This window comes from Pipistrellus hanaki, assembly GCF_964339955.1.
Source record: "Pipistrellus hanaki genome assembly, chromosome: 16".
Taxonomy (NCBI): Eukaryota; Metazoa; Chordata; class Mammalia; order Chiroptera; family Vespertilionidae; genus Pipistrellus; species Pipistrellus hanaki.
Window position 1 is genome coordinate 15,080,498 of NC_140518.1, and position 24,733 is coordinate 15,105,230.

A 24,733-nucleotide genomic window follows, 5' to 3' on the forward strand; every position below is an offset into this window, starting at 1 on the left:
ACCGGCAGGGCCCCAAGTTCGGATCGAGCCCCCTGCCCGGGGAAAGACGATCACATGACCAGACTCAGCTCTCAGGGCGCACGCGCAGTCAGCCGTTGGCGCCCAGTCAGGCAGGCTGGGTCTCGCCACCTCACCTGAGAACCAGAGGAGCGTATTTCCCTTGGCCGTGCGGTCAGCTGCGTCTCTGATGTGGCCCACCAGGCGGTCCATCTCCCGGAGGCCCGCGGCGTACGGGTCTGCCGCCCGCGGGGTCCTGGCCAGGGGCACGTGCATATGGGCCAGGCCCACGTAGAGCAGGAACGGCCTCCCGCTGGCGCTGGAACAGAGAGCCCGCGGTCACCCTCCAGAGGGCCTGTCCCTGTCCCTCCCGGGCCTCAGAGCAAAGCCCCAGAACACCTCCACCCCACGTGCTCGGGGAGTGCGTGTCTGCCTCGAACCTTCCTAGGCTATGTGGAGGCGACCTGGTCAGCCAGTTAAAACCTGAGAGCAGCCCTGGCCGGTTTGGCTCGGTGGCTAGAGCGTCAGCCCTCAGACCAAAGGGTCTGGGTTTGATTCCTAGTCAAGGGCATGTACCTGGGTTGCAGGCCCAATCCCGGCCTGGTCGGGGCATGTACAGGAAGTAACCAGTGGATGTTTCTCTTTCTCTCTCTCTCTCTCTCTCTCTCTCTCTCTCTCTCTCTCTCCTTCCCCTTCCTTCCCTCCCTTCCATGCTCTCTCTAAAGATCAGTGGCACAAATATCCTTAGGTGAGGATTTAAAAAAAAAAATTCTGCCCTAGCCCGTTTGACTCAGTGGATAGAGCAGGGGGCCCACTGTGGCTTTGCAGAGCTGAGGGAGACCAGGGGGCATGGTGGACGGGAGCAGGGGGAGGCCAGGGGGCATGGTGGACGGGAGCAGGGGGAGGGAGGCACTCGGGCCAGAGGACTCCTCACCTGGCACGCTGGATGAACTGGCTGGCCTTCTCGGCGTACCGGTGTGCGAGGCCGCCCAGGTCCACGGGCTGCTCCAGGATGCGCAGGTTCTCGTACAGAGGAAGGGCCACGTCCGTGTAGCAGTCCCGGTCGGGGTTCCTGGGTGCAAACCGCAGAAGGAGAGCATTCAGCTCCATGACCTTCGCGGTCCTGAGGCGGAGCAAGATGCTCTAACGCAGGGACAATCCTAACTACGAACCCCTCAGCGGCCTGGCGCCCGGAGGTTCCCAGCCGCCACCTCCTCCGCGGGTGAAACCACCACCAGACCCTCTTGCATTCCCTCTGAAGAGAAAGAGCTCTACTGCTTCCACATTGCTGGGAGGGAAACTGAGGCCTAAACAGACTGAATTACTGAAGCAGAGCCCCTCAGCCCATCAGGAACCCATCCCTGGCTTCTCCCACTGTCCCCCCCAAATGGCTTGTCCGTGGGGTGCGACAACGTCATGAGGCACAACATCTGACAGCAGAACAGCAGATGGCCGGGGACAACTGTAAAATTTCAAACCATGTGTAGAGAATTTGGAGAACCTTTAGCCATTGGGGCGGGGGGGGGGGGGGGGGGAGGGGATGGAGGTCAATCCAATAGCCCCTCCAGGAAAAAAGAATCGCAGCCCTTGGTCTTACAGAGAAAAATGAGTCTGACCTGTTGCTGAAACTGGTTTGGCTCAGTGGACAGAGCGTTGGCCTGTACCTTGGTTGTGGGCACATCCCCAGTAGGGGGTGCGCAGGAGGCAGCTGATCAATGATTCTCTCTCATCGATGTTTCTAACTCTTTGTCCCTCTCGCTTCCTCTCTGTAAAAAAATCAATAAAGTCTGACCTGGTTGCTTCCTGCACACGCCCAGACCAGGGCTGGAGATAGAGCCTGCAACCGAGGTACATGTCCTTGACCGGAATCAAACCCAGGACCCTTCGGTCTGCGGGCCGATGCTCTATCCACTGAGCCAAACTGGTTAGGGCTTTATCACCTTTTTCTGGTCGTTAATGTATTGCAGGCTCATTACTGAATTTTGGGAAATGCAATGAGAAAGAAAAAAAAAAACCCACAAAACTCTTAGTCCACAACCAGAGTGGATGGCCCATTGTTGGCACACTCCTGTGGTGTCTCCTGACTGACTAGACCGCATGAACGCTTAGGTAGCTATGACCCCCCTGGTGGTGATTGTTTCCTGCTTTCTCCACTTCAGTCGTGAGCATTTCCCAGTGCGCTGACTCTGTGTGAAAATGAGTGCCCCGTGGCCGTCCAATGCCAGATGAGGCTTATTTGTAGGGTGGGGAGTGGGATGAGCTTGGAAGGAGCCCCGGGTGCTTCCTCTCTGGGCCAGGTGAGTGCCCAGGAGCAAAGCCAGCAGGCAGAGGAGGAGGGAACCCCACTGTGAGGCCGGCCATGCGGGGCTCTGCCCAGCAGAGTCAAACAGTCCCAGGAACCCGGCGAATTCTAATGAGGAAATTCTGTGAAATTCTATTGGCCTCACCGTTGCTAGAAGTTTTCTTGCTCTTTTTTTTTTCTTTCTTTCTTTCTTTCTGTCTTTTTGTTTTCTTTTGCTGTTGATCCTCACCTAAGTATATTTCCCCCCTTGCTTTTCAGAGAGAGTGGAAGGAAGGGAAGGAAGGGCAGAGAGAGACAGAGAGAGACACATTGATGTGAGAGAGACACATCAACTGGTTGCCTCCCACATGCACCCCGACCGGGCACAGGGATCGAACCCACGACCCAGGTGCATGCCCTTGAATGGGACCCTTTCTGCATGGACCGACGCTCTGACCACGGACCACATGGGCCAGGGCGCTGTTTTGCTGTCTTGACTGTCCCGTCAGCCCCTCTGAGTTCCTCCTGGTGGACTACACCCCCAGGGTTGGTGGCTCTGGACCCCACAGCCAATTACCTTGATGGTCTCTCGCCCTGGGGGCACGCCGGACACGGAGGGAGGTCGAGGCCCGGGCTATCTGTGCAGCCCATATCGTGGCTGTACGGGATCCCAAAGTAGTAATCGAACCCTGGAGGAGAAGCAGCTGGTTAGCACCCCACTCGGCTTCCGTCCCAGGAGCTTGCATTCTTACACCCGGGACAAAAATGTCACCTTCCCCCTTCTCATACCGCAGTGCGACAGAGGACGTGATTAAGAGAGCATTTGATGAATATCCCTTTGCAGTCTGCAATAAACACTTTGCTGGGTTCTGGCGGGAAGGCCCGGTTTGGGACACAGTCTGTGATCCTTTACCCCAGAGCGGGAGGAAGTGGAGAGAACGATTAAGCCCCTGCCATCCCGGTGCAGTTACTGACACTGGGAAAGTATTGGCTGAAAATCTACTACCTGTGTTTCCCTGAAAATAAGACATCCTCCGAAAATAAGACCTAGCACAACTTTGGGAGAAAAAAATTAATATAAGACACTGTCTTATTTTCGGGGAAACAGGATACATGCCTGACGCCGTAAAGGACTAAAGAATAGGTTCTGCCCTCAAAATACTTCCCGTCCTAAGGGAACGTAATATACACAGATTAAGCTGTAAGAGACGGAGAATCCATAGAACAAGAGCGATTAGGTCAGGGGCCGCGACCCTTTTTTCTGCCAAGGGCCATTTGGGTATTTATGACATCATCCAGGGGCCATAATGACCAACGGAAATCAGCCTGCTGTATGTATTTGGTCAGACATATATATCTGCGGTTAATCCTCACCTAAGGATATTTCCCCCCTTGATTTTCAAAGACAGTGGAAGGGAGGAGCCGAGAGAGAGAAACGTGGATGTGAATGACAAACTTTAACTCACTCCTAATGCCTTGGCAGGGCCAGATCCAATGACTGCGGGCCTTTCGTGGCCCACGGGCCAGGTGTTCCCCACCCCTGGGTCAGAGGAAGACGTTACCCCCAGATGCTGGGCGTGCGTGGGGTGGGGCAGAAATCTCAAAGTGCTTCTAGGAAGGGCTGGCATTTCAGCTAGACCTCAGGAAGCCGATGGGCCTGGCCCTGCGGTACTGAGGTGGGGTGTGGGTGTGGGGTGTGCTGAGGGGGGCCGGGGAGGCTGTGAGTTAAACTGAGGCATGAATATCCATGTGGGCTTTTTTTCTGAGATCCTTTCTCATCCCGTCTCTTCTCCAACCCAAGCTTTAGTGTGAAGTTTCCCACGGGATTCCTCTACTCCTCCCGCCGGGCCGGGGTCCCTGCGTGGGTGGCCCCATCAGACAATGTTTACTTCTTACCACACTAGGACATCAGCCATGTCCCCTGAGATGCAAGGAACCCCGTCAGGGAGAAGAGTGGGGCTGGCGATGGGGAGCCAGGGGGCAGACAGGAACCAAGGATAGGGGACAGGGAGGAGGATGTGAGATCGAGCCCAGGCACCCCAAATGCACCCGGGGGAATACTGTGAACAAAGACATCCCAACTCAGGAGCAGGATGGCTTCCAGGTTACTCCAGTCCTTTTACACGCAGGTCCTTATTTCCCGTTTCCCAGGTAACAAAGCCCCCAAAGAGTTCTTACCACGGAAGTTGGGGTGATAAGAGCTGTGATGCCCCAGGTGCCATTTGCCTGCAGGGAAACGAGAAAGAGACTTTCAGAGGCCTCTCCTGGGGGCCCAGCCCCTCCGGGAGCTGCTCACACTCTCGGTTCCCCATCAGGTCACCCTTCCCTGGGTTCTGGCTGCAAGGCCAGATCTGGCTGCAAAATGATGAGGCTGCAAACACAGTGCCAAAGCCAAGCCCTGCTCCGTGGGGCCCAGAGGGAGTCCACGGGGAAAGAGAAAGCGAGCCAGGGTGACTCGGCGCCTCCACAGGAGAACGCAGTGCGAGGGGAAGACATGCCATTCCTGGGAGCCCAGCGAAGCCAGCAGGCTAAGCTTCGCCCCTCCACGAGGTTCCAGTGCCCACAGCAAACCCCCCCCCCAAGCCAGCTGCACCCCCACTCTGCTCTCCTGGGCTGGGGCCCGGCCAAGGGTGCAGGTGAGTGCCCCACACGGTCTCAGAGACGCCTGGTAGCATCATCCTTTCTGGCCAACGCCCACAGCCCGCAGAGCAAGGACGAGAAACGGCCTCCCCACTGGGGTTAAGTGCACCAACACCTACCCAGCTGCCAAGGAGCAGACTCCTGGCTCTGTCGATGCCTGAGGTCCAGGCCGGGGTGGGTGGGGGGAGAGGAGGGCTGGTGATGTAAGCCAAGTGCTCCGATTATGCTGGACCTCTCTGACCTGCTCTTTCTGCTCTGAGTAAAGAGCCTGGGGGACTCGCTCACAGGCAAAGGGGCCCGGAAACAAATGCGGTTCAAAGATCTGAACCGCGGGCCCTCGCTGCAGCCCCTTCGGCGGCACACCGTCCCTCCAGCTTCACGCCCGGGGGGAGGAGGCGGGGTTCCCACAGGACCCGGCTCTTGGAGAGTCGGAATAACAAGCACAGGCAGCCCGAGGCGAATGCCGGGACGGCTGGGTTGCCTCAGGGGAGAGACCAGCAATGAAGCAAAACACGAGACCAAGTTGGACCAGACACGCCTGTCTCCTGTACCCGCTTGGGGCCAGGCGGCGCTGAACAAGTCTCCACACCTGCCTGGGACTCGGCCTCCTCCCTATAGAGTGTAGGGCGAACCAGACCCAGGGCACGGCCATACATGGAGCAAATAAACACTCAGCCCAGCGCGGGCACAAAGTAAAGATTAAGTACGAGGTGCTTCGTGAGAAAGGAAAGCACACTGGCGGGCAGTGTGGCAGACGCTGCTGTTTGCCTGCCCTACACCCAGGTCCCCACTCATCCCGCTCCCAGAACTGTGGTTTTTGGGAACCTGGGGTTGGGAACCTGTGCCTGAGGCCAAATCAACCCCCCCCCCACCACCACCACCACTACCACCACCATTTCCCAGACTTCCTTGCAACAAAGAGTGGTCATGTGACCCAGCTCTGGCCAATAAGGTGCAAGTGCACTTCTGGGGCTGAGAAGACTGTGTTCCTGATAAAAGGGAACAAGTGGGCTAGCACTGCCTCCCCTTTTCCCTTCCTTGAGGCCAAATGATGGCAGAATGGTCTGAGGCCGCTCTACGGCAACCAAGAGGCAACAAGCAGGACAAAAGCCAACAGAGTAAGGACAGCAGAGCAGAAGTGATTTCTCTGAGTGGCTGGGCCGAGAGAAGCAATCACTTAGCTCTAGGCTTATTAGAATGAGAGGAGAATGGCTCAGATACCCTTCAGCCCGCTGTTAGGCCTTCACAGTTACCGCCGAAAGCCTTCCTAGCTTAGACAGCAAGAAATCAACAAAAAAGCAGACGGGCGCAGACGAGGCAGCGAGTTAGGGCTACACAAAGGCGAGCAGCCAGCCAAGGACAGCGGAACCTCAGTTCTCAGACTTAATTCGTTTGGGGAAGGCTGCTCCAATCACATTTTCCCCATTAGAAACAAAGTCAATGAATTAACCCGTTCCCCACCACCAAATGACCCTCTGTTTTAATCTTTCTCATAGGCAGTACATGTCTAATGTGCTGTTTAATTTACAAATAAGCACTTTGAAAACAAAAAGGACATGAAATGTACATGAAATAAATGAAAAGTCAACAAAACGGAAATTAAATGTATAGTAAAAAAATGAAAATGTAGCAGTAATAAGCAGCAACGAAAGCAAAACACACACACACACACACACACACACACACACAAATATTCACAGCACAATTTCCTGAGATGTTAACAACATGAGGTTTAGTGGTAAGCTGACTCATACTCTTGTATTGTCTCCTTCGTCACCTGAGAGACACGTGACTGATCATTCAGGTATCAGCATGACAGGGTTGTTGGGCTGAGAAGCGAACTGTTCGAGACAGGAGACATTTGAGAACCCAGGTGTGACTGTAGGTGCAGTGGGAGATGGGGCTGGGGCCGTGGGGCACCCACGTTACCTATCATCCCGGTGACGTAGCCGGCCTGCTGCAGCACCTCGGCCATGGTGGTCTCGTTGAGCGGAAGGCCCCCCACAGAGGTGACGGCAAAGTTGTGTGTGACTCCATTGCGCAGGCCCAGCCGGCCGGTGAGCAGGGCGGCCCGGGAGGGCGAGCAGGTGGAGGCAGCCGCATGGAAATCCACAAACCTGCGTGGAAAGGGAAGTGATAGAGATCTCTCAAAAACAAAACAAAACAAAACAAAAAAACTCGCCCAGTAGAACAAGTAAAGAAAAGGGAGCCCAGAGGAGTAAGGGGACTAACCCAAGGTCATACAGGTCATTCCAATGGATACAATCCAACATATTTAGTGGATCCTCTTTATCCAAAGATTCCATATTTCTTACATGTATCTGTAACCCTGAAATCAGTACGCCGTGGCTCTTACGAGGTTATACAGAGTCACAGGCAGACCTTTGGGAAATCTCAGCCACCCGACCTGCACAGGCCCAGCTGTAGTTGGCTCTCATTTCTGTAAGCAAGTGTCCTCCTTTTCAGAGTCAGTGCCCTGGCTTTTGCATTTTTGTTCTTCCATGTTGCTGATTTCACTGTTTGAAACGGCCCTCGAGCAGAAGGCTGAAGTGCTGGCCAGCGGTCCTAAGCTCAGGAAGGCTGTTATATGCCTTATGAGAAAATATACATGTTCTATAAGCTTCATTTAGGAATATGTTCTAGTGCTGTGGGCTGTGAGTTCTATGTTAATGAATCAAAAATATATGTTAAACAAGCTGCCCTTAAACAGAAACACACACAAAACAAGGTTCTGTACTGATCAGTTGATGAAAATGTGGCCAGAGGCACATAGGAACCCAGCCTTGTATTTCTCCTAGAAGCAATGGCTCAGTATTCTTCATCTATACCAGTGTTTCCAAAACTTTTGACATATGTGTACCCCTTCTATAATTTTTGTAACACTGAGTACCCCTCGTACTCATGAGAACGTAGAATTAGGCGAAGCTAAGCACGGTGCAGTGCATATCCCCACCAAACTCCGGTGCAACACGTACCCCCACCAGACTCTTCCCGTACCCCTGGGGGTATGAGTACCACACTTTGGAAAACACTGATCTACACTAATAAAAGAGAAATATGCAAATAGACCGTACCTTCACAACACCCATCAGCCAATCAGGAGTGAATATGCAAACTAACCCAACAAAGATGGAGGGTTAATTTGCATATGCAGACACTGCCCCCAGCCGCTCTGGGCCTCTAGGCAGCAGAAAGGTGATTTTGGGCAGAGCAAGACAGATAGACAGTTCCAGCCTGAGTGAAGGTGGTGCTGGCAGCCAGGGGAGGGAAGGCCCATTCTTGCACAAATCTTCATACATCAGGCCTCTAGTAATTCAATAATTATCCAATAACTTGGTGTCCACAGAGACCTTATAGAACCTAACTACCACCAATAACAAGAGCTGACTGTACCCGCTACACACTACCACATGCCCAGCCCTCTGTCAGACACCTTGAAAAAGCATAAACAGTCTAGCCATTTTCCTATCCTTGAGGAACATGACTAAACTTAATGTCACCGACAATGGGGCAACCTGGCCTTGTATGTCTCCTAATGGGATGCAACATGAAGTTCATAAAGTCAAGGATTCCTGCCAAAAACATTTAACTCGAACCTAATCAGTCCCCTGGAGCTAATTTCCCGGTTCCAGAAAATATCACTAATAGAAGAACAAGCTGTTTGACACCACAAGGAAATAAGTGCACAAACCAATCTCTAGACATTCTATAAAACAACTGGTTGGGGGAAAAGAGCCAATATCTGACGGGAAATTGGATAGAGGGGGGGATACTGTACATTAAAACAGACATAACCAAATGGTCCCAGTTCAGACAAGCTAATGTAACAATACATGTGGGGACTAATTAGAGAAACCTAATATTGACTGGATATAAGATACAGTTAGGGAATCATTGTTCATTTTCATGAGTGTGGCCATGTGGAAAAATGTCTTTATTATTTTTTTCAGCTTTATTGAGATATAATCGACAGATAACATTGTATTCATTTAAGGTATGTGACAGAATGATTTGATGTGTGTATCTACTGTGAACTGACCACAATAGTTAACATCCAGCACCTCATATCCAAGTATTTTTCCTTGTGATTAGAACTTCTAACATCCACTCTCTTAGCAGCTTTCCAATATACACTACAGTATTGTTAGCTACAGCCACCATCCTATACATTACAGCCCCTCACTCTTGCTCACTCCTCATGTCAAACTGGTCACCAAGTTCTATTGATTCTGCCTCCTAAATGGCTCCCAGGTCTGTCCTCTCTGTCACTGCCTCGATAGATTATTATAAGAGGTTGGTCTTCCAGCCATCCCAATCCCCATCCCCACATTAATGTCAAGATCTTTCCACAATGTGAATTTGATCATACCCATTTCTTATTTTGAAAAGCACAGTCTCTCTCTGCCTGCTTCCTCAGGCTCACCTGCTTCTCCATCCTCCACACCCTGTGTCCCCAACACACATATTACTCCCACACCTCTGTGCCTTTGCACATGCTGATCCCTCCACTGGGAAGGCCTCCCTCCTACTCCCCTCCCCCATCTTGATTGACAACTCCCAGCTGTCTTCATGTCCTAGCTCTACATCATGTTCCCAGACTCTGCCCCCTATGCCTACACAGAGTCAGGCCCCCTCATCCCCATACAATCATATTGCTTTGGGCATATCCTTTATAACACTGAAATATAATTCTTTATGTTTATGTGCAGGGCGGTGTAAAGATGACCACAGATTCTCTGACAAGCCTCCCATTGGGAGATGAGGTCTGAGCCCCGCCCCTTAACTCCTCCGTCAGCTCCTGCCATTCCTCATGGTGCCTACGACATGGTCCTCATCTAAGTCAATCTGGTGACCTTCCAAGATGCCAGGCTAACTCTCCCAAGCCAGGACAGCAGGCTGATGAGACAAGCCATCCTCCAACCCTAGGTTTTCAGTGATCACCTTCTGCTTGGCCACTGTCACCACCCAGGCTCTGGCTCACCCCACCCCTTCTACCTTCTGAGTCATGGCTGCCTGCTCTAGGTAGAATTATCACCCAAAAGCATACAGTGTAGTCCTCACCTCCCTACCTCAGAATGCGACCTTATTTAGAAACTAGAGGCCCAGTGCACAATATTTGTCCCTCAGCCTAGTCTGCACCTTCTCACAGTCTGGGTCCCTGAGAGGGATGTCCGACTGCTGGCTTAGGTCCGCTTGGGCATTCCCTAAGGGGTCCTTAGTGCTGCTGTGGAATCAAGAGAAGCTCCTGCCACTGTTGCTGTGCTTGCCAGCCGTGAGCTCGGCTTCTGGCTGAGCAGCACTCCCCCTGTGGGAGCGCACTGACCACCAGGGGGCAGCTCCTGCATTCAGCATCTGCCCCCTGGTGGTCAATGCACATCATAGCGACCAGTCATTCTGCTTGTTTGGTCAATTTACATATAAGACTTTTATTATATAAGATAGTCATTGCAGAGATAATTAGTTAAGTTGAGATTACAGTGGAGTAGGGTGAATATAAGTTTTCTCTTTACCACCCAGCATGGATGGAGAGTTCCTGAGTAAGGGAGGCTGGGGATTGAGAAAAGGAAAAAAAAGAGACAGACACAGAGACAATAGGGAAAGCCTGGACTGGGTGGGACAACTGTCCTCTGATGGACAGACAGTGACCCAGAGTTGGTGAAGCCCATTTATTATATACAGCATGATTCCAGGAAGTTTTACTAGAGTTTAAGACAAAGGAAATTATGTGAAATCATGGTTAAAGATCAAGCTGTAATTCTTCATTCTTGTGGCTTCTTGGTAATTGTCACTCCTGATGAGCCTGGATAATTGCGTCTGTTCCTTGCACCTGGCTGAACTTAGATAATGAAACCCATCCCCTGGCACCTGAGCTAAAGGTCAGGCTGACAACATACCTGCCTCTGGCAAGGTGCGTTTCCAGGACATGGCTCTGTCAACACCACTGGACTCAGCTGACAATCAGCTCATGTGCCTTCCCAGGCACTCTCTACAGGTTGAGTCCTTAACCCAATATAACTGGTGTGTTTATAAGGAGAGAGAGGCAGTGAGGAGAATGCCACATGCAAACAGAGACACACGGAGGGAAGGTGGCCCTGTGAGGACAGAGGCAAGGACTGGAGTTATACTGCCTCAGGCTAAGGAGTGCCTGGGGCTAACAGAGGCTGGGAGAGTCAGGAAGGAACCTCCGCTGGAGTTTCCTAGGGGCCTAACTGCCAACACCTTGATTTTTAACGTCTAGCTTCCAGAGCTGTGAGAATACATTTCTGTTGTTTTAAGCCACTCAGTTTGTGGTCTTTTGTTACAGCAGTTGCAAGAAACTAAATACACCACCTGCATAGGCCCAGCATTCATCCCAACAGGACCCTGATTCCTGGAGCATCTCACATCCCACACACAACTCTCCAGCTCAACACCTTGGCTCTGCCGTATCTCAGCCCAGAGTGCTTTACCCCTCACCTCCCTCCCAAATTCCTACCCGTCCTCTGAAACCTACCACTGTCTGCCACACAGTCTTTCTTTGTCCCCCAGGAGGATGGGCCTTGACCTTGACCTCTGCAGCCTCTTCATGTCTGAATGGCGACATTCATCTGACATCAAAGCCCTTATGAGAGTCATGCCTTCCTGTGGTGCCTGCACCCCTTCTCTACCTGCCCATCCTCAGGACTTCTGTGGGGCTGCAGATGCCTGTTCCCTGTCCCCACTCTCACTGGCCTTAGACTGAGGAAGTCCTAAGACCGGCCCTCAGTGGTATCAGCTCTATCAGCTCCAAAGCCTGACTTATTTCCACACAACCATGGGAGCCAGAGAGAGAGACACAAGAACATCCATTTCCCAGCTGACCTCTGGGGATGGGCACAGCACATCAGTGGTCCATGTTTTCTTCCTGCTCACAAACTGCACAGGAAGCCAGACTCCGAAGTTTGCCTTGGTGGGTGTGGAGTTAACTAACTAAAGGCATCAAATGGATTGCTAAGCTTAAGGGACTTCTATCCACAATGGAGTCAACTTTGCCAGTGGGTCTGGGATGCTCAGAGGCTGTTGACCACCACTTCTTCACCCCTGGTGCTACAGGATGAATGTTTGTGTCCTCCAAAATACGTCTGTTAAATCCCTAAAAAAGTGATGGCTTTTGGAGGTCCGGCCCTTGCAAGGTGATCAGGTTTAGAGGAGGTCCTGAGGGTGGGGCCCCCACAATGGGATTAGTGCCCAGATAGAGAAGGAGACCAGAGCACTCTCTCTGTCTCCACAGGAGGACACCACGAGGGGTCAGCCAATTGCCATCCAGGAAGGAGGCTGTCAACACAACCTGGCCACACTGGCAACCTGACCTTGGACTTCCCAGCCTCCAACACTGTAGAGCAAGCATGTCAAACTCAAAGGCTAACATGGCCCAAATAAACGAGGCATGTGGCCCATGGGCCATGAGTTTGACCTGCTTGCTGTAGACTCAATAATGTAGAGAATAAATGTGTACTGTTTGAGCTCCCCGCTCTGTCATATTTGTTGTAGCAGCCCAAGCGAATACACCTAGGCAGTGCCAAAAACACATGGCGATCCTGACCCCGACCCCGCCCGCCTATTTCTTGTGACTCTCCTGAGAGAGGCTCTCCTTGGCCATGATAACGCCATCACCTTGGAAACAGCTGCAGCACATTTCTACAGCAAGATGGAGCTTCGAGCTCCTTCCCAGTCTGTGGGTTTTGTGAGAATGTGACCTGGAGTTGCAACTCCAGCCCCAAGCAGGGCGCCTTGCTGGGATGGAGCAGTTCTGGCAAAATCTGGTGGACGAACGAGCAAAACTGGAAGAGAAAGAGGCTCCTGTAGTCTGATTGGAAAAAACACGTTAGTCCGCTTTCCCCATAATCGCTTAAGCTGATGTCTTCAGGGCTCAGTTCCCGCCCCACCGTGTGACCAAGTTCACAGCTTAACTCTCAGAAGCAATCTTACTTCCTTTGGTTCCAAGTCTTTGGAGAACCCTGACTGCACCCCTTGCAAATAAAACCCTAACCACATCCCACGCAGCCCTCTGAGCTGACCTGCCTGTCACCTTCCCCCCCTCCCACCTTTGTCTCTGTTTGGCAGGGACTAATTAATAAGGAATAAAATGCTCTTGCTTTTTGGAAAGCCTCTTTTGCTTTCCCCCAGTTCTATCTGGGCAGGCTCAGGCCAGTTCGCCAACAGGGGTCCTAATTAAAGTCTGAAAGCGCATTGTAAAGCGAGGCTGGAAACACAGAGCCAGACATTACAGCAGCCTGTTAACGGGAAAATCAGCTCAAATTAAGACACAGCCAGACGGAAACCAAAGCAACTTGCCATTGCATAAATTACGTGCGTTAGAATCAGGGGAGGTTCGCAACCACCGCGAGAGCCCTGGAGAGGCATCACGTTGCGAAGTTCAGCGTGTCCGGCCTTCGTTTATCAGGAATTTAAAATAGAGGATGACACCTTCTGTGGCAACTCTCTAAATGGCCATGTGACTGGAATAAACACTGCCTTCGCTCCATTCATAATTTAAAGGCTTGGAGGGGGAAACAGGTCTGAAAAAAATCATTTGCTGTGGCCTTTGTGGGTTGAGGGACAGGAACCAGAAAAAAAGCTAAAGTAGGACTTAGACCAGCTCACCTCAGCCCCCATGTTTCCTTCATCCTTCAGAAGGTTAAGTGGGACTACTGAGATAGCCAGTATGCAGGATCTTTATAAACTACAAGCAAATGTGGCAGCAAATAGCCAAGTTTGAGTGTTTTGTTCATTTGTTAATTCATTCATTCATTCATTCATTCATTCATTCATACACCTACTCATACTCCTGATCTTTTCAAAACAACATTCCTGACAGCTGAACTTGGTATGACACTTGGCACTTTTTCCCTTTCTCCTTCACGTTCTCCTTGTGGACACACACAAGGTACATGAAAGCAAGATGCACACACAGGCCTCTCAGTGCCTCCTAGAATCGGCAAACTGCGGCTCGCAAGCCACGTGCGGCTCTTTGGTCCCTTGAGGGTAGCTCTTCCACAAAATACCACGGCCTAGGTGAGTCTATTTTGAAGAAGTGGCATTAGAAGAAGTTGTTTAAAAAATTTGGCTCTCAAAAGAAATTTCAATCGTACTGTTGATATTTGGCTCTGTGGACTAATCAGTTTGCCGACCACTGGCCTAGACCAGCACTTCTTCTCCCCATTGCCACGACCTTGAGCCCAACCACCCTGGAGGCACCTGCAATGTGCCCCCTGCCCTCCACCAGAGGGGACCACCCCTAGAAAGCTGGAACAATCCATCTCAAATGCAGGTGGTTGTCCTCGGTGCTCAGGGCTGCCCACTGGCTTTAAGATCAAAGTCAAACATTTGAGCATGCACACGATGCCCTTCACCACCCACTTGCCCACTAGATCAACCCCTATGATGCCAGCCAGCGCCAGGAGAGTGAGGGCTTCCTATTGTTTGGGCACTCATACATTCCCAGCACCGAAGACAGTATCTGGGGGAGCGCTAGGAATGGGCACCTTTCCAGCTGTGGGTCTTTGTTCATGCTTTTCTCTCTGCCTACAACACTCTTTCCTCTCCCTTCATCTGGCTGATGCCTATTCATCTTTAAGGTCTCGGCATTCACTTCAGCACAACCTGTCCATGCCAGCAACCTGACCTTGGACTTCCCAGCCTCCTAACAGATGAGCATTATGGAGCACGTCGTGGCTTCCCTGAGGAGAAATGACCTCTCTTTCCTTACAGTCCCATAGCATTGTCTCCAATATGATGCAGCTCTGAGGAATTCAGCTCTTATCACCCGGAAGGTGAGAAACCCAGCGTGGACATTCATTATTATTATTATTATTATTATTATTATTATTATTATTGATTTCAGAGAGGAAGGGAGATAGAAACATCAATGATGAGAGAGAATCATTGATGGGTTGTCTCCTGCACGCCCCCTATTGGGGATCGAGCCCACAACCAACGCATGTGCCCTTGACCAGGAATCCAACTGTGACCTCCAGGTGCAGAGGTCGGCACTTGTGCTAGTTCGGTCCTGTAGGAGGTAAACTGGGGTCATGAAGGGTGGGTCACATGTCATAATTCCTGTACTGACGGTGCATCGCCTTCTGCATGCCAAATGCTGGTTTCTTGTCTTCTTTTGGCCAGAGGACTGCAAGCCGTGGAGGGCAGAGCTGGCTGGGGTGTCCCGGCCTTGTCTCAGGAGCTGCTCTCAGTAGAGGTTCATCGCTGAATGAATGTCGTGGGGAGGCTTAGAAGCGGAACGAATGAGAGCGACCAGGCAGCTGTTTTAAACTTGCAGTTGTGAAGCGGGCCCCAAGGCCTCACAGGTTTCTATCTCAGTTCCTTTTCTCTAAGATTTTAGCTGCCATCCAGATCATCGTGTGCCTGGACGTCCCCATCCACTGAGGCAGACACGAGGTTAAAGCCCGCAGCACCACTACCATAGGTTTTCCCTTGCCCCAGGCGGGCAGGATGTGATTTCTACGTCTCCTGACCTTCTTACCCAAAAGCAACGACGTACAATCGCCTGCCCCACGGCGCTGAGCACCTACAAGGAGGCCGGGACCTCCCCAAGCAACCAGCTCAGAGTTCACGACGAAGGTCACAGCACCAGAGGGTGTGTCCCTGACGAAGGTCCTCAGCCCTGGGTCTGAGGGGGCAGAGCTGGACGGGAATTCCATGGTGGGGGAAGCGCCTTCTTCCTGCTGGCGTAGGTCTCCTTCAGAAAGTTCTAGCTCTCACGGCGTCCGCCAGACCTCATTCCACTCCCCTGCAGCTCTGGGCGCCAGCCTGGTTCTCCTCTTCCTCTAGGTGACTGCGAACCCCAGGGCCAGCAGCGGGCTGAGGCAGCCCTGAGAGGTAACGGGATGGAGGAATAGTGGCGAAAGCCAATGCTGAGAGCAGAAATCCAATGGCATTTGGCTGAATGAACAGCTCAGCTCGCTCCTTGCTGGGGCCCTTTTCAGAAACAGCCTAAGCCCCTGACAGCCTGTGACCTCCCAGGGGCCAGCACTGCCCTTGGATTTCTAGCTCAGCCACCGCCTGGAAGTCTCAGCAGCAGCACCATCGACTTAAGCAGAATTAAACTGCGGGCGGAGAAGAGGTGAAGCAGGAAGGGGGAGCATTCCAGCGCAGAGTTACTCTAGTTCAGGGGTCGGCAAACCCATTAGTCAACAAGAGCCTAATATCAACAGTACAATGATTGACATTTCTTTTGAGAGCCACATTTTTTAAACGTAAACTATATAAGTTGGTACATTGTTATTAACTTCATTAGGGTACTCCTAAGCTGGCCTTTGCTAAAAACTCGCGGGGCCAAAGAGCCCATGTGGCTCGCGAGCCGCCGTTTGCCGATCACTGCTTTAAGCCATCCGGTTTGTGCTGATTGGTTGAGCCTGTCCTAGGAAACGAATAGGCTAATCTTTAAAAAAGACAATAGAAAAAAGATGCGTTCTCGAGTCTCCCAGTTTGGCAGTCAGCGTTCTGGTCTGGGAGCCCTGGTTCCCCGCTGGCAGGAGCAGCAGGGGGAGCAGCCAGCGGGAGAGTGATCCTCGGCCACACAGGAAGCCCGCCTTCCTGTCAGCAGAGCCCAGAGTGAGAGGCCCAGGACCTCGGGCCAGAGGGCTGTCTGCCGGGCGTCACAAGGCTCCGGGGGAGAAAGCATTTCCATTCATGGGAGAAGGAACTCGCAGAGCTCACCGCACTCTGCTGCCTCTGGTCCCCGAGGCTCCTATTTCTCAGGAGGAGAGTGTGCAGGTGGGGACGGCCCCTAAGAATGTCCAGCCCTCCCCCGCCCGACACACACACATACCCATTTCCCCACTAACCTACTCACCACCAAAAGCACAAGTTCCCAAGCCTTTGCAACCCATTTTCCTTTGACGATCTGGCCAATGGCATGGACTTGAACTCCTTCCCCCGAAAGAAATCCCCATGTGGGAAATGTGGGGTGACATTTCGAGGGAGGCGTTATGAATGCCTAAAGCCCATTTATGGATGAGCCAAGATTTATGAATTGCCTACTATGTGACGAGCATGGTGTCATGAGCTAAGAATATAAAGGGGAAGAATGGATAAGGCGCTTCTCTTCCTGATGCCCAGAGCTAGGATCCGGGCGTATGAGTTTCCTGTGGCCGCCGTAACAAATGGCCACAAACGAGGTGGCTTAAAATGACGAATTTAGTCTCTCCCGGCTCAGGAGGTGAGAAATCGGCTCCTTCTGGAAGTTCAGAGGGAGAATCTGATCCAAGCCTCGCTCCCAGCTCCCCATGGTGGCCAGCAAGCCTTGGTGTTCTTGGCTGGTGGGGGCACCTCTGCCATCTCCGCCTCCATCTGCACATCGCCACCTCTGTGTGTCTCTCTGCGCCCTCTCTTCACATATATATATATATATATATATATATATATATATATATATATATATATATATAATTGATTTTACACAGAGAGGAATTGAGAGGGATAGAGAGTTAGAAACGTTGATGAGAGAGAAACATCAACCAGCTGCCTCTTGCACACCCCCTACTGGGGATGTGCCCGCAACCAAAGTACATGCCCTTGACCGGAATCAAACCCGGGACCTTTCAGTCCGCAGGCCGACGCTCTATCCACTGAGCCAAACTGGTCTCGGCGCCCTCTCTTCTTATAGAGATACTAGTCAGTGGACTTAGGACCCATCCTCAATCCTATAGGACATCCTCAAAATCCTCACATACATTTGCAAAGACCCTGTTGTCCTAGAGGGTTATGTTCTGAGGTTCCAGGTGGACATGAATGTGGGGTGGACGCTGTTGAACCCAACACAGGTGTTCAGGTGATTAGATGACCGCCATGGAGAGCTGAGGGGCAATGGCAGGCTCACCTGAGGCATCCGAGCAGGCTCTCCTGAGGACTGCGCGTGGAATTGGCGTGGAATTGGAACCCAGGGAGTAGAAACTAATTCAACAGAGGAAGTGGGAAGTGCACTAGTAATCTCACAGGTGAGGACAGCTGCAAGCCAGAGGGGCATTGCAAAACAGTGCGGATTTTATCCTCAGGGACACAGGGCCACTCTGAAGGACTGGAAGCAGAGGAATGTCTCTAGAGAGGTCCCCTTGGCTGAGATGAGGAGGCTGGACTGGAAAGGTGAGAGCACAGGCGGGACCCCAAAGGCCCACAGCTCAGGGGGCACTCCCGGCCCCGGGTGCAAGTGGCCGGAGCTCCGTGGAGATGCCCCCGCGTCGTCCCACACAGCGAGCGCGAGCGGCCCCGCTGAGCAGGATGGAGGAGCAACCAGGGCAGACGGGACCTGAGCCGGCCAGTCGGATCAAGGTCAGCCCGAGAAGAAGGCCCAAAGGGTTGAAAGCTGATACTTGTGTTCTAGCTATGTGGGGAGGGGCTAGGCATTTGAACAAAACACTAAGGAACACTTCTGTCCGCTCAGATGCAGACCCTCTGGGGTAAGTGTGCCTAAGTAGTCACCTCGCCAGTCAATCCTCTTAACTTCTCTGCTTCCTGGATTCTGTTTTTTGAAGGTCACCTTCTCCCTCAAACCCCCAGGCTGGGTTCCAACCCCTCCCCTGGAAGTCCAGAGTCACATACTTGATCCTAATCCTTATTTTCCACTGAACTTGTCTCCGTGTCCAGACAATAAGTACCTCGAGGGCAAGGGTTTTTATCTTGTCCAGCTTGGTATTCGATTTCCTAACACACACCGATTCTGAATGTTATCAGATGGATGAATGGACTGGCTTCATACCACATTAATCAATCACATAACTAAATCAACATGGACCCATTAATTGCTCTTCAAATGCTGTCCCTTCCCCCCAAAAGAGGCAAGTAACACATCCAAAAAGAAGTGGACTGCCTGGCCAGTGTGGCTCAGTGATAAGAGTGTCAACCTATGGGCTAGGAAGTCATGGTTTGAATCCCGGTCAGGGCACATGCCGGTTGCAGGCTTGATCCCCAGTGGGGGACATGCAGGAGGCAGCCTATATGATTCTCTCTCATCATTGATGCTTCTATCTCTTTCCCTCTCTGAAATAAATTTTATACACACACACACACACACACACACACACACACACACACACACACACACATATATATTAGAGGTCCAGTGCACAGATTCATGCTCTGGTGGGATCCATTGACCTGGCATGCGCCCTCTGGCAATCTGGGACCCCTCGGGGGATGTTGGATAGCCAGTTTCAGCCCAATTCCTGCAGGCCAGATCTAGACAGGAGGGAGCCTGATCCCCACAGGTCCAATTCAGACAGGAGGAAGGCCAATCCTGTGGGTTGAGCATCTGTCCCCTAGTGGTCAATGCACGTCCTAGCAACTGGTTGACCGGTCGTTCGGTCGCTTGGACTTGTACATATAGATTAGGACTTAGGATCCTCAACTCACCTCATTCCCTCGGTGGCCATCTGATCAAGGTTGGCAGTGTCCTTTGCTTCTGCCCAGTTCGCTCCCAGGTCTCCCCACCCCATGTCATCTGCCAAAATGATCACGAAATTGGGTCTCTGGGCTCTTGCTTCCCCACGGAAGCAAAAATCCACAAGAGGATAAAGGCAACCCAGGAAACTCACTCCCACCAGCGAAACCTTTAGAAAGAGCCAGGCCATGGTGGGGAGGGGAGGGTGCCGGCTCTACGGAACGATGGCCGGCCACCACGGAGAGGCGTCTCCGAGAGTCCCCTTCCGCTCACTCTCAACGCAGGACGTCTCCGGAGGTTGGTGTGTGGCAAGAAGATAGTGCCACCCCCTCACTGGAAAGATGGGGGTGCTGAGGCCCAGCGTTCTGGTGGTGGTGGTGGTGGTGGTGGTGGTGGTGGTGCCTACGTGGAGGGTGGGAGCTGCAGAAATGAGGCCCTCGTCTAGAATCCCAACTCAAGAGACTCGGGAAAGTTGCGCCCCCAAATGTGACTTTCCCCCACGAGGACTGGCTGCGTGCCTATTGGACGTCAGCGTCCACCACGGCCTTGTGGCCGATCAGAAAGTGACCCCGCCGTGGCCGGGATGTCAGAGCCGAAGCATCTGGTCGGGATTCCAGCTGCTGAGCGCAGGGCACAGTCTCACAGCTGCTGGACACCTGGATGTTCCAGAAGCCGCCGTTGTTGGTCCCCAGCGGGTTTCTGAGTTCCAGGTGGCTGAGGGCTTCATGTTTCGGTGAGGTTTCCTGAAAGAACGAAAATCGACAAGAAAACAGGCTGAGAAGGGCCAGCGCAGCTGTGTTTGACTCAGTAGCCTAGGAAATAATGGCTTTCCCATGCCAGCACATGTTTTCCTTATTATTCGGGTATTTCACTGGCTCATCAGTTTCTCCACCTGAGGGACAGGGAGGATGATAATATTTACAAGAGCCGATACTCACGCGGGTGGGGGCAACATCAGAGATGACCTCTCTCCACCCACTCCCTGTATACACGAGGCTGCCGAGGCCCGGTGTTTGGATGGGCCGAGGGCCAGCACGCCACTCTGCATGACCCCAGGGCTCCCCCTCTGCCACCCACCAGGCTACTCTGACTCACAAGAAATCCCCACACGGGCCGTGACGCTATCAAACCCACCGAGGAATCTAGGTGAAAGGGTGCGACCCCAAGGACCCAGACCTGACCTTTCCTAACAGTTGTGTTGCAAACAAACAATTCCACACAAAATCCTGGACAGATGCCCGGCCAAGGTGGCTCAGTTGATTGAGCATCACCCTGTGTACCAAGAGGTTGCTGGTTTGATTCCCGGTCAGGGCACATGCCAGGGTTGTGGGCTCGACCCCCAAAAGGGGGCGTGCGGGAGGCAGTTGGTAGATGTTTCTATCTTTCTCTCCCTTCCCCTTGCTCTGTCTCTAAAATCAATAAAAACATATATATATATTTTTTAATCTTGACAGAAAATCTAAGGGGAGATGCTATGGGAGCTCATTGCAGACTCTTTCAATTTTGCTGCATCATTTAAAATTGTTTCATAATAAAATGGTAGAAAAAAAAATTTATTTCTTAATCAAACTGTGTCCGTTTATATCCTGACAATGTCATTTTTAATTAAGAAAACCTAAAGACAAATACTCAACCTGTGCTTCTCACACTTCAATGTACATACCGATTATTTAAAGAGTTCAAAATGCAGAGACAGTCCGGCCGGTGTGGCTCAGTGGTTGAATATCAAACTATGAACCAGGAGGTCAATGGTTCCATTCCCGGTCAGGGCACATGCCCAGGTTGCAGGCTCGGTCCCCAGTGAGGGGTGTGCAGGAGGCAGTCAAGCAATGATGCTCTTTCATCATTGATGTTTCTATCTCTCTCTCCTCTCCCTTCCTCTCTTGAAATTAATTTTAAAAAAATTTTTTAAAAAATAAATTAAATAATGCAGGTTCAGGAGGTCAGGCTGTGGCCTGGATCCTGCACTTCTATCAAGCTTCTGCTAAGCTGCGTCACACCTTCCTCAGCAAAATACCTGGGAAAGAAGGTCCTGATGCAGGTCCCGGAAGAACACTAACCCACCTGGGGAGGAGTCAGCTTCCGTGGACAGACACAAACGCAATCAGTCGCGTTCGGGTTCAAACGACAGGAGCTGAAGGTTACGCCTTCCACACAGCTTGCCAACGGGAGCCATAAAACAAAACCACAGCACCCAGAGTGCACTTAAGAGCAGGAACTTCACGAAGCTAGTCAGGAGAGAAAGACTTGAATTGTGGACCAAATGAAAAGCTCAAGTGGACACCAACCTCCGGAGAAGATGGCAGGAGAGCCAGACTGGAAAACGGCATGAAGCGATCCGGCCTGGGGAAGGCGTGCACCCAGAGACGGGACAGCGGGAAGACCGAGGTGACCTCGGAGGGAGGGACAGCGCCACGCTCACCCACCAAGAGGAAGCCCACGGAAACAGCCGGGCCTTCTGGAGGTCAATGACGCCATTGTCCAGAAATGCAAACGTTTCTGTTTTCCAAAAGGAGGGTTATGATTTCAGAGTCAATTAGATTCCACTGGTGTTTGTTGACCTTGGGGCCCCGAGGACGTCTCTCTTTCTCGAAGGCAGGGCCCTGGCACCGGGAGGGCGCCCCGCACACACGCGGGGACCAGGGGGTGGACTCCCGGCCTCCGTCCCATTGGCTTCTGACCACGGGCAGCAAGCACAGGAGCTTTCCTGCGTAAAGCCACTTCGCTCGGGACGCTGGCATGGCCTCATTCCTGGTCCCTAATCCGCTCCAGAAGGACCCAACACGGAACGACTTAAAAAATAATAATACTGGCTTAAGAGAGAAGCTACAATGAAGGTGGAAACGTAGATGGTTTTTGCTTAATTGTTCCACGATAAGACAAACATTCCTTTGAGGATTTTCAGAGAATCGCTAAATACTTCACACGTTCACAGAATGGAAAACAGCTCATGCAGCCAGCGCTCCATGGCGTTGGAATCCTGCATCCCCATGATTCCGGGGGGACAGTTATTCCTGCCCCCCCCCCCCTTTATTTCTCTAAACTACAACGAAAAGGCAAACAGGACATGCTAAGTGTGGACTCTAAGCCACGGACTTTAAGACCCCAGTGCGGGGGGGGGGGGGGGGGGGGGATCCAATCTGACATTTTGGGAAACAGCATGGAGGTTCCGCAGAACATTAGGAAGAGAACGGCCGTGGGATCCAGGAATCCCACCTGTGGGTGTTTACCCAGAGGAGAGGGGATCGGTCTCTGGAAGAGAGAGCCGCACCCCGTGCTTACGGCAGCATTTTTCACCACAGCCACGACAGCAGCACAACCTCCGTGCGCATCGGGGGGTGAATAAGTGAGCGAAACGTGCAGCATAGAGAAGATACAGCATATAAACAGTGGGGTAGCATTCGGCCTTTCAGAAGAGGGAAAGCCTGTCATTTGCAACAACCTGGATGAACGAAGACAACGTCATGCCACGTGCAATAAGCCCGGCACAGAGACAAACCTGCAGGATCGCACCTGCGTGTGGGACCGGAAACAGCTGGCCTCGCAGGAGCAGGGGAGAATGCTGCTGGCCAGCGGCTGGGGCCGGGGCTGGGGAAGTGGGGAGAGTTGGGCCAAGATGACCAACACTCAGGGATGCAGGACGAATCAGTCCAGAACCACAGGTAATGAGACTGTATTGCAAACTTGAAATTTGCTAAGACAGTAGATCACACTGTGTGTTCACACACAAAAATAAATGGTAATCCGTGAGGGGATGGATGTGTTCGTCAGCTTCACTGTGGCGATCATTTCACAATCAAAACATCATGTTGGAAGCCATCAATACATACAATTTTTATTTGTCGACTGTATCTCGGTAAAGCTGGCGGGGTAGTTTTTCAAAGATCCAAGCTAAGACCGAGCTCAATGGCTTATCTGGGTAGCTTTCCCAACTTTTTATTTCCCCCCCTATTAATGTGTGTTTGTTGATTTCAGAGAGAGAGGCAGGGAGAGGGAGAGAATTCAGCCTTTCAAGAAGGACATGTCATTGATGGGCTGCCTCCTGCACACCCCTTACTGAGCATGTGCCCTGACCAGGAGTTGAACCGGTGACGCCCTGGTTCATGGGTTGATGCTCAACTATTGAGCCATACCTGCTGGACTCAACTTTTTCTTACCCACCACCCTCCCCTTCTCAGGAGAGAATGTGGACACAAACAAGACGCACTCCTGTGGGTGGGCTAAGGAACAAAGCTCCCCACCCCCACCCTGCCTTCCACTGGCTGGAAGCTGTCTGACCACCTGACTCAACAGACTCCATGAGGAAGGCCGTGGCTCCATCTGCTCAGTGGGAGCAGAGCTGGCTGGCGGGCTCCTTGCTGGGCACCAGGGTGGACCCTGCCCCGTCAGGGTGGACCCTCCCCGGGCAGCAGGCCAGTGAACTTGAGTTGCCGCCAGTTTCGCAATGACTCCTGCTCTTTTCCGTGAGCCCTGGTTTAAGGCAGGACCGCTGGGCCTGCTCACGCCTGGCCTCCCTCGGCCCTGGCTTGTTTAGAGACAAAGCCGCGTAGACGCGGCGTGACCCACAGGTGGGCTGTGGTCCAGAAGAGAGGGACGTGCACAGGCGGAGATGTGCTCTGTGGGAGGCGCTGCCAGGACCGGGGCAGGAGTCCGTCACCTGACCGGCTCCCCGGGGCCTCGCCGACGCCAAGCAGCCGGGAGAGCGCCCGGATGCAGCTGAAACCACCAGAAGGCGAGGCGACGTCTCCGAGCCCCGCTGGTGTTCCACAGGCGACGCTTCCCATGAGCCGGGGCCAAGGAGGACAAAGGCCGCGGGGAGTGTGGTCTCTGGGGCAGATCAGAACCCGGTCAGGGCGCCTGCTGCCCGAGGAGTCACATGGGGCTGCCAGCGGGGGCCTGAGGCACAGGCTGCCCCAGGGTAGCAGAAACGTGTCCCCCAGGCACTGCCTTCCACCCAGCCAGTGTGGCTCAGTGACAGGTGTCAGCGGGGCGCTGAGCACACAGCGGTGAGGGACACACGGAGCCCGCTGCCCTCCCGGCACCCTCCTGCAGGGGGTGGGGGTGGGGGTGGGGCCAGAACACGAAATGAGTCAACACCAGTGGCGGGCAGAACGTCAAAGCGGGAAGAGGAGGGGGAGGGCAGGCGCAAAGCGAATGAGGGAGGTCAGGGACAACCTCCCTGAGAAGGCGACCTTTCTAGAAGGATCTGTAGAAGACAAGGAAGGAGGCTGTGCAGCAGCAAGCAGGAAGGCAGGCACCTGTCAGGGGCAGCAAAGAAGCCACCACCAGAGGCGTGAGAAACGGCAAGCGTTAGAGGGAGTCGGGGGAAGGCAGGGGTACCGAGCGTGGGGGGAGGCTGGAGGGTTTGAGCCCCTGAGCAGGTCCTGCCTGCATCCACCATG

At 52.7% G+C, this 24,733-nt stretch overlaps 1 protein-coding gene across 4 annotated transcripts in view; it reads right to left on the reverse strand.

Annotated features, from left to right (window-relative positions):
* Positions 1-24,733, reverse strand: part of ARSG (arylsulfatase G) — an 83,756-nt gene that overhangs the window by 26,363 nt on the left and 32,660 nt on the right. For 3 of the 4 annotated variants that reach the window (XM_084864090.1, XM_084864087.1, XM_084864088.1), the window contains exons 2-7: positions 19,304-20,074; positions 6,848-7,035; positions 4,457-4,504; positions 2,856-2,967; positions 932-1,069; positions 135-316 (exon numbers count right to left, since the gene is read on the reverse strand). In XM_084864090.1, coding sequence (XP_084720216.1) covers positions 135-316; positions 932-1,069; positions 2,856-2,967; positions 4,457-4,504; positions 6,848-7,035; positions 19,304-19,521 — 886 coding nt within the window. In that variant the 5' untranslated portion in view covers positions 19,522-20,074. The remainder of the gene's footprint in view (positions 1-134; positions 317-931; positions 1,070-2,855; positions 2,968-4,456; positions 4,505-6,847; positions 7,036-19,303; positions 20,075-24,733) is intronic. The other variant, XM_084864089.1, reaches the window with a different exon arrangement.